This window comes from Sceloporus occidentalis, unplaced genomic scaffold (assembly GCF_023333645.1).
Source record: "Sceloporus occidentalis isolate IW3139 unplaced genomic scaffold, rSceOcc1.0.p SCAF_7, whole genome shotgun sequence".
Classification (NCBI taxonomy): Eukaryota; Metazoa; Chordata; class Lepidosauria; order Squamata; family Phrynosomatidae; genus Sceloporus; species Sceloporus occidentalis.
The window spans coordinates 46,123,010-46,136,765 of record NW_028316987.1 but is presented as its reverse complement, the minus strand read 5'-3'; the positions used below and the strand labels follow the sequence as shown (position 1 = coordinate 46,136,765).

Below are 13,756 nucleotides of genomic sequence, written 5' to 3'. Positions count from 1 at the left end.
TATAACTGCTGTGTTTTAGCATTCAAAAGAGCCTGGATTCAAGGGGAGGGGAGAGAGAATATTTACAGCAAGGATTGGATTTCTCTTTGCTATACACTATTATATTCTTCATCTTTCGAAATGGCTGCTCACCACACTCATGTTGTTTCTTGGCTGGCAGCCAAAGTTTCATAAAGCTTTAGGGCTTATTCCTTTGGGAGCTCATGCCTCTAACCACTCTGTTATCTTTGATGCAGAGGAAATGGCCTCTTTCCTCTGAAAGAGGATTACACATCATTACAGGTCTCTTCCCCACTACCACATGGCTGGGCTGTCCTTTTTAACTATCAGATTCCTCAGTAAAAATGACAATCTTATCTTGCCTCTTACAGCCAGTGGTTCATTTTTGAGGAATGGTATGCCCTTAAGCCCATCCTTAAGATCCCAAGCATTACTGGGTGGCAGGAGAAATGCTTTCTAGGTATTCTCATCTTCTACTCCTATAGCTGAAACCTAGGGTTCAGCCTTGCTGATCTCTTGCTCATTTTAGGCTACAATTTCTCTACTGCTGTTTCTCTTCCAGAGATAAGGGCTCTTCAAGGCTTTTTAGAAGTGATGTTGTAAGGATGCTTTTAGGCAATCTGTGGGATTAATTAAAAAGATCGCATGCTGTTCCCCCTCACATATACACACCATGCACTATTCTCACAAGAACTCCTGAAAACATCGACATGAAACGTCAACTTGTTTTGGAGATTACGTTTTAGCCCGCATCCCCCCTATGTGTGACTTCTTGTTTGTGGACTGGGTGCACTCTGTCAGAGTCTGTTTCCCACAGGACAAGCTTGCCCTGAGATGAACCTCCTCTTTTTTCTGACCTAAGGATAGCATGGCAAAGGGTCTGTTCCCCCCCCCCCCCCCCGCATGACCCAGTGTCAGATGTTCCCCTCTGCCACATCATGCTTATGTTGTTGGGAAACTTCTGGTTTGGAGCTGGCTGGGAGTAATTCCCATTCAAATAAACCCCTTACTGCCAAGCTGGTCCCTCAGTGATGGATATTAATCATGCAACAGCTTTAGAAATGGAAATGAATTATTTTCCTGTGTCATTCAGCCAGAGCAAGCAGGGAGAGCAGCTAGGGAAAGGCCACAAGAAGTGAAACCAAATTAAATCAGAACTGAGAAAGGATAAAACTAGGAGGGGAGCATACTCTATTATTTTAAACATGGGTTTCCCCATGCATTTGCATTTCCCTCTTTGTATGTCACTCATATAAGAAATGTCCCTGTACTTTCTAGCCATTGTGAAGGGAAGGTACCCCTCAGGTTGGATAGATAAAAAATAAAAATAAAAATAAAATAACCTCAGCTTGAAAACAATGTTTCACAAAGACCAAAGGTAGCTGCAAAGCATTTCCTTTTGGGATAGTGAAGACACAGTGATGCTTTCCCCCACAAAAGAATATAATGGCAGAATCACAGACCTAGAGTTGTAATGCACCACAAGGGCTACCTAGTCCATCCCCCTGCTGTGTTAGGAAGACACAACTAAAGCACCCCTGAAAGTTTCTTATCCAAAAGGCTGTTACATTACATCCTTACTTTTTAAAGTGTTAAGAATAACATTTGTTATTTCTAAAACACTGAGGGTTTTTTGGAGTATTTTTGTAAATAAACTAGCTAAAAAGAAGAGTGACATTAACTTATGCTCATGAATATATGAAGTCGAAGGCTTTCACAGCTAGCATCCATAGATTTTTTTGTGGGTTTTTTGGGCTTTGTGGCCTTGTCCTAGAAGAATTTGTTCCTGATCTCTCGCCTGCATCTGTGGCTGACATCTTCAGAGAATCTTCTCAGAAGATGCCAGCCACAGATGCAGGTGAACTGTCAGGAATAAATTTTTCTAGAACACAGCCTGAAAAACCCACAAAAACCTCATGAATATGAATAATTAGCAAAGGGGAAGAATGCCCCCTGTCATATTTGGATTTTCTCATCTTCAAATGTTATCTATATAAGAAATGTACCTGTACATTCTAGCCATTTTGAAGGATTAGGCACCCCTCACATTGCTAACATGACACTGGGGGGAGGAGAGAAAATAACTCCTAAGATGTTGCTTATGGATGGGAAAATGAACACCAAAGTGTATTACTTCTTAAAAATAACTCCCCCAAAGGCTCAAAAAATGGGAGGTACCAACCACCTGTGAGTATTCCTTGTCTATGAAAACCCTATGAAATTCAACATAAGTTGGCAGGTGACATAAAGACATGGGCACACATGCAACCAAGTTCTCTCTCTCTCTCTCTAAGCTGCATGGAGGTGTGTTTGTGGACTGTTTTAATATCGCTAGCAGAAACAAAAAATGACATATAAGTGAGTCCTGGTTCCTCCGCTCAAGCTTCTGGGTCACTTACAAAGTGGAGAGGGCCATGTTTTGTCTTCATGCTAGCAAACTGCATCTCCTTATATAAGTGTGGTGATGTGTATCTGATCATGATTTTTCATTGTTTCTAGAGAATACCCAAACTACCTTGTGTTTCAGAATAGAAGCAGGGAAAGGGTTCATTTACTGCCTTGCCTTTTCTTTCTGCAGTTCTCTCTCACACAGAATTCCACCGACTCTGAGGTTTTCTCCTTTGTTTTCTTTCCAGCTCCCCATTTCCTTTTGAACTGTTCTTTACAACATGCTCCCCCTACCTGTGGCTTTTCAGATACTGGACTACAACTCATCAGTCCAACGCAACATAGACAAATGGTTAGCAAGTATGGGAGCTGTAGTTCAGTATATCGGGAGGGCACCATGCTGAGAAAGGCTACCCTTGACTGTCACTTTCCTTCAAGGTACACCCAGTATATCCTGTAAATGTCACTCATGTTCCTTGCACTATCCCACTGTGTGTGTATGTGTGTGTTGTTTCCAGCATATGGGGAACCTAAGGTGAACGTATCATGAGGTTTTCTTGGCAAGGGGAGATTTACCATTGTCTTCCTCTGAGGCCAAGAGAATGTGACTTGTCTAGGGTCATCCATGAGTTTCCATGGCTGAGTGGGGATTCAAATCCTTGTCTCCAGAGTCATAGTCCAATACTCAAGCCGCTATGCTACGCTGATGCTCTACTGTCCCACTGCTGACCTCCATATGCAGATCAGGTATTTTGCCCAGGTTCTGCATAAGTACAAACGATTCATACGTAGGCTGTGTACAGGAAATCTGCATCATTAAAAATGATGAGTATCGTATGTACAAGATGTGATCAATACAGCATAATCATAAACAGGAATAGGACATTTTAAAAGCAGCTGAAAAAGTGGGATGACAAAGGATTAATTGGTATGAAGTGCTGGGGCTTTCATGTGAGCAGGAAAAATAATGTCATCTGCCACACCCTTCAGACTCCTTATTCCATTTTTTGCTCACATGAAGAAGTGAATGGAGGACATGGAATTCCCCCACAATGTTATATTGCAAACTACCACTGTTCTACTGCAAAATCTTTGGGGGTGGTTTGGTGCTGAATGGACAATTAAGACTGATCAACTTTATGAAAGACTTGCTCTTGGGGAAATGAAAACTGCTAGAACTAGTGATATGGATCAACACAGCTGTTTCCCATAGTTCTGCAGCTGTGCTAGTCTATTGTGGCAAAACCAACAATGCCACAAGGGTCTTTGTTGATGAAATTAATATTTGCATCCCAACCTTACCTATGCGTCTTGGGAAGTAACACAGGAAGTATCCTTTAAATAGAAATATGATACAGCATGGCAAAGATGGCACAGATTTGTGCAAATTTGTCTATGCTAAATGAGATATATAGCTGCAACTTTAGAAATAATTTCTGTAATTTACATTGAAATGCAGTACATCTCACCACAGTGAGGAAGACTGTGGCCAGGTGACCTGTGTGCCTGCTCAGTCTGGAGTCTGAGATAGGCAACTTTAAAGCCTATGCTCTCCCTTCTTGTGTGTTTGTGTTGGGCCTTCAAGTGACTTCCACCTTATGGCAACCCTAAGACAAACCTATCACAGGGTTTTCTTAGTTTGTTTCTTCCGAGGGGGTTTGCCATTGCCATCTTCAGAGTCTGAGAGTGTGTCACCTGTCCAAGCTCTCCCAATGGGTTTTCATGGCCGAGCAGGGATTCAAACCCTGCTCTCCATAATCCAACACTCAAACCACTATATCACTGGCTCTCTTCTTAGGGTTACTTAAATTTAAACAGGTTGGACTGCCCTTGAAACAGAATTACAGTGGGCCCTCCACATTTGCAGGTTTGACTTTTGCAGATCTGATTATTCACGGATTTGATTAATCTGTTCTCTCTAGGAATCTCTAGATCCTCCAGTGTGACTCTATGGTCAACTTCCACCAAAAGATGTGGTGGAGGACCTAGAGATTCCTAGGGAGAACACTTCTCTAGGCACTTGTAGGTCCTCTAGTGCAATTTCACAGTCAGCCTATGGCAGATGTTGACCACAGAATTGCTGTGAAGGCCCTAGAGATTCCTAGAGACGTTCTTTTGGTAATTTTTTTAATTTAAAGTGTTTTCCCACTTTCATGAGGGTCCTGTGCCCCTAACCCCAGGGAATATGGAGGGTCCACATTACTTCAAACAGGGAACTTTTCTCTCCCCTCCCCCCCCCCACCTTGCTTGCTCTGGTGAAAGGCATGTGTGTAATCTGCTTGGAAGCACATACCTTGCTCTGCTCTCTCATCCATCCAGGCTTTAGTGTGAGTACAAACATTTATGCCTGCTGGAATTTTAATAATAGCAATAGCAAGTACATTTCCATACTGCTTACAGATGTACTAGGTTTTGTAAGTTTGGCCTTGTTTAGCTTTGCTTCATCCTTTAGATTCTTTGCTACATGCCTCTATGTTTTACTTATCCAGGGATCATATAAAAGCCATAATTGTAGCCCCCAAGCCTGTCCTTTACTTATACACGAGGTCAACATAGTTCAGTTTATACAGTAAATCATGTGTCATCCTGGCGAAATCTAAGCCACAAATAAGCTACTGCTGAAACCTGACCTGCCAGGCTCAGGATGGAATCAAGGAGTACACTTCACTACTACCATCCTATTCAAAGTAATAGGACAATGGAGATTGCTCATCCAACAACCTGGAGGCAAAACTCCCATGCGGGAAATCAGCAATAGTTTCATATTTGGACATAGCAACTGAGAGGTTTGCTTTACAACGTTTTAAAGGGACAAATGCCTCTTTGGATCAGGAGCTGATAAGGTATATTAGTTAGGGCTGTGGAACCTGTGGCCCTTAAAATATTGTATTGTCAGCGCAGTCAGTGAAAGATCATGGGGGGAGCAGCTCATTGACATCTGAAGGGTCACAATTTCCCTGGCCTTGATGGAAAGAGTGCGGGATTCAGTTCAATTCAACACATATTTTAAAAAGTATGAAAATGCAGCTAAACACACGAGTCAACTTTGGTGTATGCATGTTTTTCCTTATCATTAGATTTAAATACATTTCGTGTTGAGATTTTTTTAAAAAAATTAAAGCATTTTCTGTGGTTTCATAAGTAAGTTTTGGAAGAGAAAAGCACATTGTCCAAGCCACATAGGGTTTTTAAAAAATATATTTTTAGAATACAGGTGGTGTTTAAAGTCATTTTGCAAGCTCCTCAGGAAACAGAAGTGAAACAAAGGGTTCAAGATGTAGATGTTTAAAAACACGAAATCTCAGCTGATAGTTTAACCCATGGTTGGGCAACTTTGAAAACTAGGGGGCTATATGTCACCACCCACGAGACCTTGAAGGGCAGCAACATTCACCACACACACCCACTGCTGCAAAATCAATTAATTAATTAACAAACAAAGACAACAACAACTAATTGCCCCCAAATCCCTTCTAGGGGACAGTTTTATTTGTTAGAGCACTTAAGCTGTGTGACTCTATGACTATGAGCCAGTTGATCAAATAGGCCTTTCTCTTGAAATAAATTTGGTAGAATGTTTTTTTAAAAAATTGGATTTCACCTTTGTTACCTCTCTGTTTGCCATGACTTAAGGAGAATCTCAGGATGTGAAAATAAGCCAGGAACATGGTATGTTGTTGTACATTTCCCTGCATTCGCACATGGTTACTTCCATTCTACAGGGCTTTCATTAATCGTTAAACAAAAGCAAGCAAGAAAAGTCTTTCTTCTTTCTCTGTCCCCTCTTATCTTTAACAAACACTGGAGCAAGTTACTGGCAGTGGAATGCTGGATCAGCAGTCAGGGCAGAGTAGCGGAACTGTCAGATTCAGAGGTTGTTGTTATCTGCTGCCCAGTTGTTTTTGACTTGTGGTGATCCCATAAGTATCTGTGGCCCCATTTCCACTGGCCTATAATGCGGATCAGGACACGAATCATGGGTGCATCGTTTCCATTAGAGTGCGCATTTGATCCGCATTGCTCCAATATTGTTTCCATTGAGATTCGAATCTGAATTGAATTATCCTGAAAAATCTGAATTTTAGGTTAATAAACCAGTTTAAAAAATAGTGGTTTTTCAGCGAATTTTCCTCTGCCTCCGGAGTCTGATTGGGAAAGAAAGGGTGTCTGATTCGGGAACCTGGAGATGGGAGGAGCAGTGCTCAAGGGGATGGCCTGCGGGTCTCACCCTCTTTCTTCTCTTACTGCATCGCCGGCACCATTTTCTTCCGTTCGCATAGCCTTTCCCCCAGTGGATTGGGAAGCAGGGTAAGGTGATCGCGCTACATTGAGCTCCAAATGCAGTAAACACATCACTCCCCCTGCAACCTCCCCTCTGCTCCACATTCATAGACCGATGTGTGAGGAGACCCATTGAACACCATTTTAAACTGAGCAGCAGATGGGCTTTGCAGTACATGCCCTTGATCCGATTTGCCAAGCCTGGGCTTTGGATGCAGAGTCTCTCCCCACTGAAGCCCACTGCCTTTCCCCTTGATCCGATTTGCCACACCTGGGCTTTGGATGCAGAGTCTCTCCCCACTGAAGCTCACTGCCTTTTCCCCTTGATCCGATTTGCCAAGCCTGGGCTTTGGATGCAGAGTCTCTCCCCACTGAAGTCCACTGCCTTTCCTCCTTGATTTGCCAAGCCTAACCCATAAGATGCCCTGTCATTAACAGGCCTGCTCAGGGGTTATAACCTCAGTTATGGCTTCCTTGATTGAGTTAATCCACCTATAATGTGGTATTTCTGTTTCCTACTACCTTCCACTTTGCCAAGCATTACCTTCTTTTCCAATTAGTCATGTAGTCTCATGAGATATCCAGAGTACAGTAGCCTCAGTTTAATAATTTTGGTTTCTAGTGAGAGTTCAAGATTAATTTGCTCTTGGACCCATAATATATTTGGTTGATCCATGGTATCCATGGAGCTCTCCTCCAGCACTACATTTCAATTGAGTCTATTGTCTTCTTGTCAGATGTCTTCACTGTCACAATCATATACAGTAATCAGAAATACTATGACATAGAAGATATTTTGGTCTGCAGTTATGACCTAGTAGATACTGACTTTGGTCTGCAGTTTACATTTACCTTTTCATTTGAGGATCTTATCTAGTTCCTTCATAGCTGCCTTTCTAAGTCTTACTCTTTTCTGACTACATCCTCCATTTTGATTTATAACTGAACCAATATATAAAAGATCTTTAACAATTTCAGTGTCTTCATTATCCACCTTGAAGTTGTGTACAACTTCTGTGATCATTATTTCTGTTAACATTCATCTGTAATCCTGCTCTTGTGCTTCCTTAATTAACCTTCATCAGTAATCATTCCATGTCTTTGCTATTTTCTGCTAGTAGTACTGTGTTATCTTATTTTCTGCTAGTACGATTGTGTTATCTGTCTTAAATTAGTGCTATTCCTTCCTCTAATATTCACATTTCCTCTGAGTCTAGTCCTGGTTTCAGCAAGATATATTCTATATGTTTAAATTAAATAGATACGGTGATAAAATGCACTCGTCTGTACCTCTTGTCAACTGAAAATCAATTTGTTCCCCCATATTATGCCCTGTGACTTCTTGTTGAGAGTATAGGTTACCCATCAGTACAATCTCCCTTTTTTTTTGAGCAATTCATTTTCAGGACCAATACAGTCAAAGGCTTTTCAGGGAGGCTGAAAGGCCTGCAGTGAGGTGGAGGAGGGTAGAGGAGACTGCTATTACCAAATTATATGGGATCTGATGGGTTAGAAAGAGGTTTTCCAAACATGATGCATGGCATTCTCTGGAGCTTATCACATGGGATGGATCCCATGCAGAAACTGAACTTAAAGTAGGAAAAAACTGCAAAAGCGGGTAGATTTTCAGATGACATTTGTGTGAAGGAGAAATAACATGACATTAACCTGAAGGGAAAGTTGCCAAAACCCGCTCCTTTTTTGGGGGAACTTCTGAAATAGTGGGTTTGGGCAACTTTCCCTTCAGGTTAAAGTCGTGTTATTTCTCCTTTACACAAATACATCTGAAAAACAAACCATTTTTGTGGGTTTTTTCCAGACTTTTAAATCCTGTTTTTGCACGGGATTTAAGCAATTTGCCTCCATGTGATAAACCCCTTTGTGACTGTTACTTCCCATGGCTCAAGGCTATGCTTCAACACAGAACATTTTATTTATGGATAGAAACATGTTAAAACCCACCCTTCATCCATATTGATACCAGGGCAGTATATTATTATTATTATTATTATTATTATTATTATTATTATATTTTCTTATATCCCACCTTTCTCCCAATATAGGGACTCAAGGCAGTGAACACCAATATTTAAATATATAAATATAATCACAACAATAAAACAATTCTGGCAATAAAAACACCAGTGTAGAAATTTAGGATTTCCATGTATGATTTTTAAAGCAGAGTTGTAACTTCCAGATGGGCTTCAGATTGAGCATTGGAAGTTTTCCTCGTGTCCTTTGATTAAGTTGGTTTATGTATAACATTGTTTAAAAGATGTGATCTGACTGGAAATATATAGATATTGGTCAACTCACAGCTTTGGTCCTTCACATTATTAACTGTGATCTCAGTAGCCATGGAAACTAGTATTTAGTCTCCTGCTGTGGTTATAATTGTGACTCAGAGGTTGGAAAAGTATTTTTTTTTAAATTCTGATGACACTCGGAGGATTCTTCAGCTGATGTGGATGTGACGCTACACAATAATTTCACAATCAAGTTGTATTCATATTGTTTCTGAATCAAAGATCATGGTGGACTTTCTTTTTCTTTGAGGATGGCATGCTGTAAGAATGGGATGGAAGTGAAATGTCAAGGCAAGCCCCTCAGAAGTGTAGCTATGGGGTGGGGGTTAAAATGAGGGCACTGCCTTCCCCTGAAATAATCCCCCCATTAAATTTTCCTTCAGTCACCAAATTTCTAGAAATGGAGTTACTTAAAACTTCACTTGAGCATTTAAAAATATTTCGGCACCAAAGAAAAGGGGAAGGCAAAGATACCAATGGAATGCAAATCCAGCAAATAGACGAGTTTGAAGTGTGAACTGTTTCAAACATCAAATTCTGCAGTGCTAAAAATTTGGGGACTAAAGGAAATGTTAATGGTGAAGATTAGAATTCTTATTTGAGGAGGCAGTGCTGTCATGTTGCCTTCTCCCAGCTAGATCCTAGTCGTGTGTTGCTTTTTAATATTGCTATTTATATGAGCTAAATACTTAAATTTATTCTTACACACCTTGTGCACTAGAGGAGAAAAGTGTGTGACCTTTCAGCTGTTCTTGAACTGCAGCTTCCAGCAGCCCCAGCAAGCATAGAGTGAAATGCTGGGAGTTGCAACATCTGGAGGTCTTCACAACTCCTGTCTGTGGCAGTGGGGGAAATACCTGAATATTCAAAGTTGTTCAGGATGTTTTATCGTAATGATATTTCTTGGTACCTCCACCCTCCACCGTGGTTCACCAGCAACTCATACACAGTCATACTTCCTCTGACATTGGAGCTGATGTAGTACAGCCATCCTGACCTGTAGTAGTGATGGCCCCATCCTCCACGAATCGATCGAATTCCCGTTTAATTTGGCAGCCATCACTCTGTCTTGTGTCAGGTATTGCACAGTTCCAGTCACATTAGTATGGCTGTGGTATTTTGAAAGGGAGAGCTGTTTTGAATTTTTAATCATAAAGATAGCATGGCTAAAGAGGAACTTAAAAGCAATGGACACGTAACAGGACTGACAAGTGCTGTGTCAGAGAGAAAGCAAGCTGTTCCGGTTTCTTAACTGCAATTAAGTGGTCAGTTTTGAAATACATGAGCTAGTCCTGACAAACTCTACAGCCACACCTCCAAGAATGGTTAAAAATGCAGGCAGCTGTGTTGTACAACTCAGTTGTAGTAATGTTCATCTCCACCTGAAGGAAGCCTTTTTTAAAAAGGTTGTTATTGTGCACCTTCAAGTAATTTCTGACTTATGGAGACCCTAAGGCAAACCTATCATGGGCGTTTCTTGGCAAGATTTGTTTGAGGTCGCATTGGCTTTGCCTTCCTCTGAGGCTGAGAGAGTGTGACATCCTCAAGGTCTCCCAGTGGGCTTCCATGGCTCAGCAGAAATTTGAACGCTGTTCTCCAGAGTTATAATGTGATGCTCAATCTGCTACACCATTTAAAAAGCAAACATACATAGAATTGCACTGTACATCACACTTTGCTCTGTAGCCACCCAATGGACAAATCTGCAATAAATATATTTAGTTGGATGTTAGTCTTGAAAAGAATTTCCAGAGAAGGTAGTTGCATTAGTTTGTTGTCGCAATAAACAACATAGATGAGTCTTGTGGGACCATAAAAATGGTATAAGCTTTTATCCACTTCATAAGGACAATAAAATTTCATTTGCCATTGGCAGAGATGTACTTTTTGTATATCCCTTTGTAACTACATACACATACATGTGACCTGTCTACTATTTGGGTTTGATTCCCCACTTGACATGAGACCCACTGGTGTCACACTCTCTCAGCCTCAGGAGAAGGCCATAGCTAACCTCTTCTGAACAAATCTTGCCAAGTAAACTCCATGATTGGTTTGCTTTAGGATTAAAATACGTCGTAAATGATTTGAGGGAAAGTGACAGTAAAGGGTAGTTTTTTGTGGGTTTTTCAGGCTATGTGGCCATGTTCTAGAAGAGTCCATTCCTGACCTTTCATCAGCATCTGTGGTTGGCATCCTCAGAGAAAGTCAAAGGTATCCTTTCTCAACATGGTACCTTATAGATGTACTAAACTACAGCTCACATACGTGCCAACCATTTGGCTAGTACTGATGGGAGTTGTAGTCCAGTAGGGTCGCCAGAATATAATAATATGCACAGAGACCTTGTAGCACCTTTGAGACTGAAAGAAAGGCTTATAGCGCCTTTGAAACCCATTGAAAGAAAGAAGTTGGCAGCAGGAGCTTTCCTAGACCTCAGCCTACTTCCTCAGATGCATTTAGATGTAATAATAATAACAATATGTAAAGAAATCCTGTGGCACCTTTGAGACTCACTGAAAGAAAGAAATTGGCAGCAGGAGCTTTCCTAGACCTCAGATGCATGAACAAAAATGGGGTCCCCACCATTTCCCCCCTCAGACTTTCACATCTCTATCCCCAAAGTGACAGTCCCCAAAATCCCTTAGCATGGAGCCAGGGGGAAAGTTAAAGCGGTCTCAAACTGGATTATTATTATTATTATTATTATTATTATTATTATCTGTAGTGTGTGTTTTGAGGAACACTAAAAAAGTGGGGATGGAGGAAAACTTGGGCCACAAAGGCCGACTATTGAGTCAACATGGACGCGGGAAAGGCATCCACACTTGGGAAATAATCTGCTTTGAGGGCGCTTTTGACTGCCACAGCTCCCATGCTGTGAAATCCCAGAATTTCACAGCATGGGAGCTGTGTCAGTCAAAAGCGCCCTCAAAACGGATTATCTCCCCAGTGTGGATGCAATAAAGGTCCCCTCAAGCCCTGTCAGCCGGGGAAAAAGGAGGAGGCGGCGGCGGCTGCTGAGGGAGGCAAATGCCGTCTGAGGGGCGTCCCTCCTTCTTTTCTCTTCATGAGAACCGCCTCCTCCTCCTCCTCCTTTTTCCTCGCCTTCCCAGTTTCTGGGGCTGGGACTGAGGCGTGAAGGGGAGGGAGAGCGAGGGAAAAGGAGGCCTCCTGGCTGTTGTGTTTTATATACTATTATCCCACTTTGGCTTTGGAGGGGTATTATAAGCCCAGGGCTTCTCCTTCTTCTCCTCTTCCCTTCCTTCCAAGGCTAAAGAGCAGCCAAAATGGAGCCTGGATTGAGGAGGACCAAGGCAGAGGAAGGGGGTCTCCAAGAAGAAGAGGAGGAGGAGGAGGAGGAAGAGGTGGACCCCCGCATTCAGGTGAGGAAAGGGCCATATGTGCCTCCATTTGCAGGAGAAGGGAAGGAAAAGGAGGAGAGGGTCTGAGAGAGGACCATTGCACCATTGCAGCGCCCCTGCAGAGCAGGCGTTGTGTTGTGTTGTTGTTGGGTGTGTTTGTGGGCATGGGTTGTGTGGTCAGGGTTTGGGGACCACAAGGGGTGTCCTCCTCGCCAAAAAAAGGGAGGACAGGGAGGACCAAAGGGAAAGCTCAGAACGCTGCTGTCAAAATGCATACTGCCTCTTAGGCATGCTCAAAATGGAGGAGCTTTTGGGACCCCTTCCCTGGAGAGAAAGGTGGGCATGGAGGACAGGTCCTGGAAAAGCCAAGTGTAGGAAGTGAACAAAATACTAGCTAAAACCCATTCATTCATATATATATATATATATATATATATGATGCTTCTCAGCCCTGCTCAAAATGGAGGGCTTTTTGGAATCCTTGCTGGAGAGAAGGTGGGAATGGAGGACAGGTCCTGGAAAAGACAGATGTAGGAAGAGACCAAAATAAAAGCTAAAAACCATTCATATAACTGTAATGCTTAGTTTTGCTCAAAATGGAGGACCTTTTGGAGTCCCTCCTGGAGAGAAGGCTGGGAAATGAGGACATGTCCTGGGAAAGGAGGGCATTTGGTCACCCTGGTTGCATTGCTGGGAGGCTTTTATGGGATCTTATATGGGGATAAAGGAAGGAGCAGGCAGGGGTGGGCCTCTCCTTATTGTGCTTCTCTGCAGATATCTCTTTTTCTCCCCTTTTTCTCCCTCTCCTTCGCCTCCCAACTGCCTTGTAATTCCACAGCATGGGAATGGTGCGTGTGCATGATTTCTCTTTACCCCTCTGCTTCTCCTTTTTATTATTTAGAAAATATATTTATTAAACATTTATGCTTACATTCACATGGACGTAGGCACACTTGAAAACTGAAAACCCATAAGTCCTACCTATCCACAAAATGCACATTTATAAACAAGCTTGAGAGACACCTAAACCTAAAGATATTAACATACTGCAACTAAATTAATATTCCATCCGTACCTTCCTAGCCTTCTCCCCTTTTTTATACTACCCCCCAGTTCTTTTTTCCTACTTGTCTTTCTTTCTACTTCTCCTGTGTCTCCTTTTTGTGGCCATCATTGGCTTCATGGAGGCAAGGAGGGCTAGCTTGAAACCCCCCCCCCCCATTAACCCAAATACGCTCCCCCATCATTTCTCTTGCAAAAGGTGCTTTAGAAATCGACACCCCTTCCTCTTTCAAAGCGTGGGTGAGTGTTACATATCCAGAGTGACCAGATGTCATGACCACTAAAGAGGAAAAGGCACCACAAAGAGTAAGACGTTCAAGATAAATGTAGGACATGACCAAGTAAAAGCTA

The 13,756-nt window shown here is 42.1% G+C and overlaps 1 protein-coding gene across 2 annotated transcripts in view; it reads left to right on the top strand.

The window, feature by feature from the left end:
- Positions 1 to 11,407: 11,407 nt before the first annotated feature.
- The window catches only part of LOC149309679 (SH3 domain-binding protein 5-like), a 49,420-nt gene continuing 47,071 nt past the window's right edge, over positions 11,408 to 13,756 (top strand). The window contains exon 1 of one of the 2 annotated variants that reach the window (XM_089532832.1): positions 11,408 to 11,443. In XM_089532832.1, the coding sequence (XP_089388958.1) occupies positions 11,432 to 11,443 (12 nt within the window). In that variant the 5' untranslated portion in view covers positions 11,408 to 11,431. Of the gene's footprint in view, positions 11,444 to 12,078; positions 12,365 to 13,756 lie in introns of those variants that run through there. The other variant, XM_089532831.1, reaches the window with a different exon arrangement.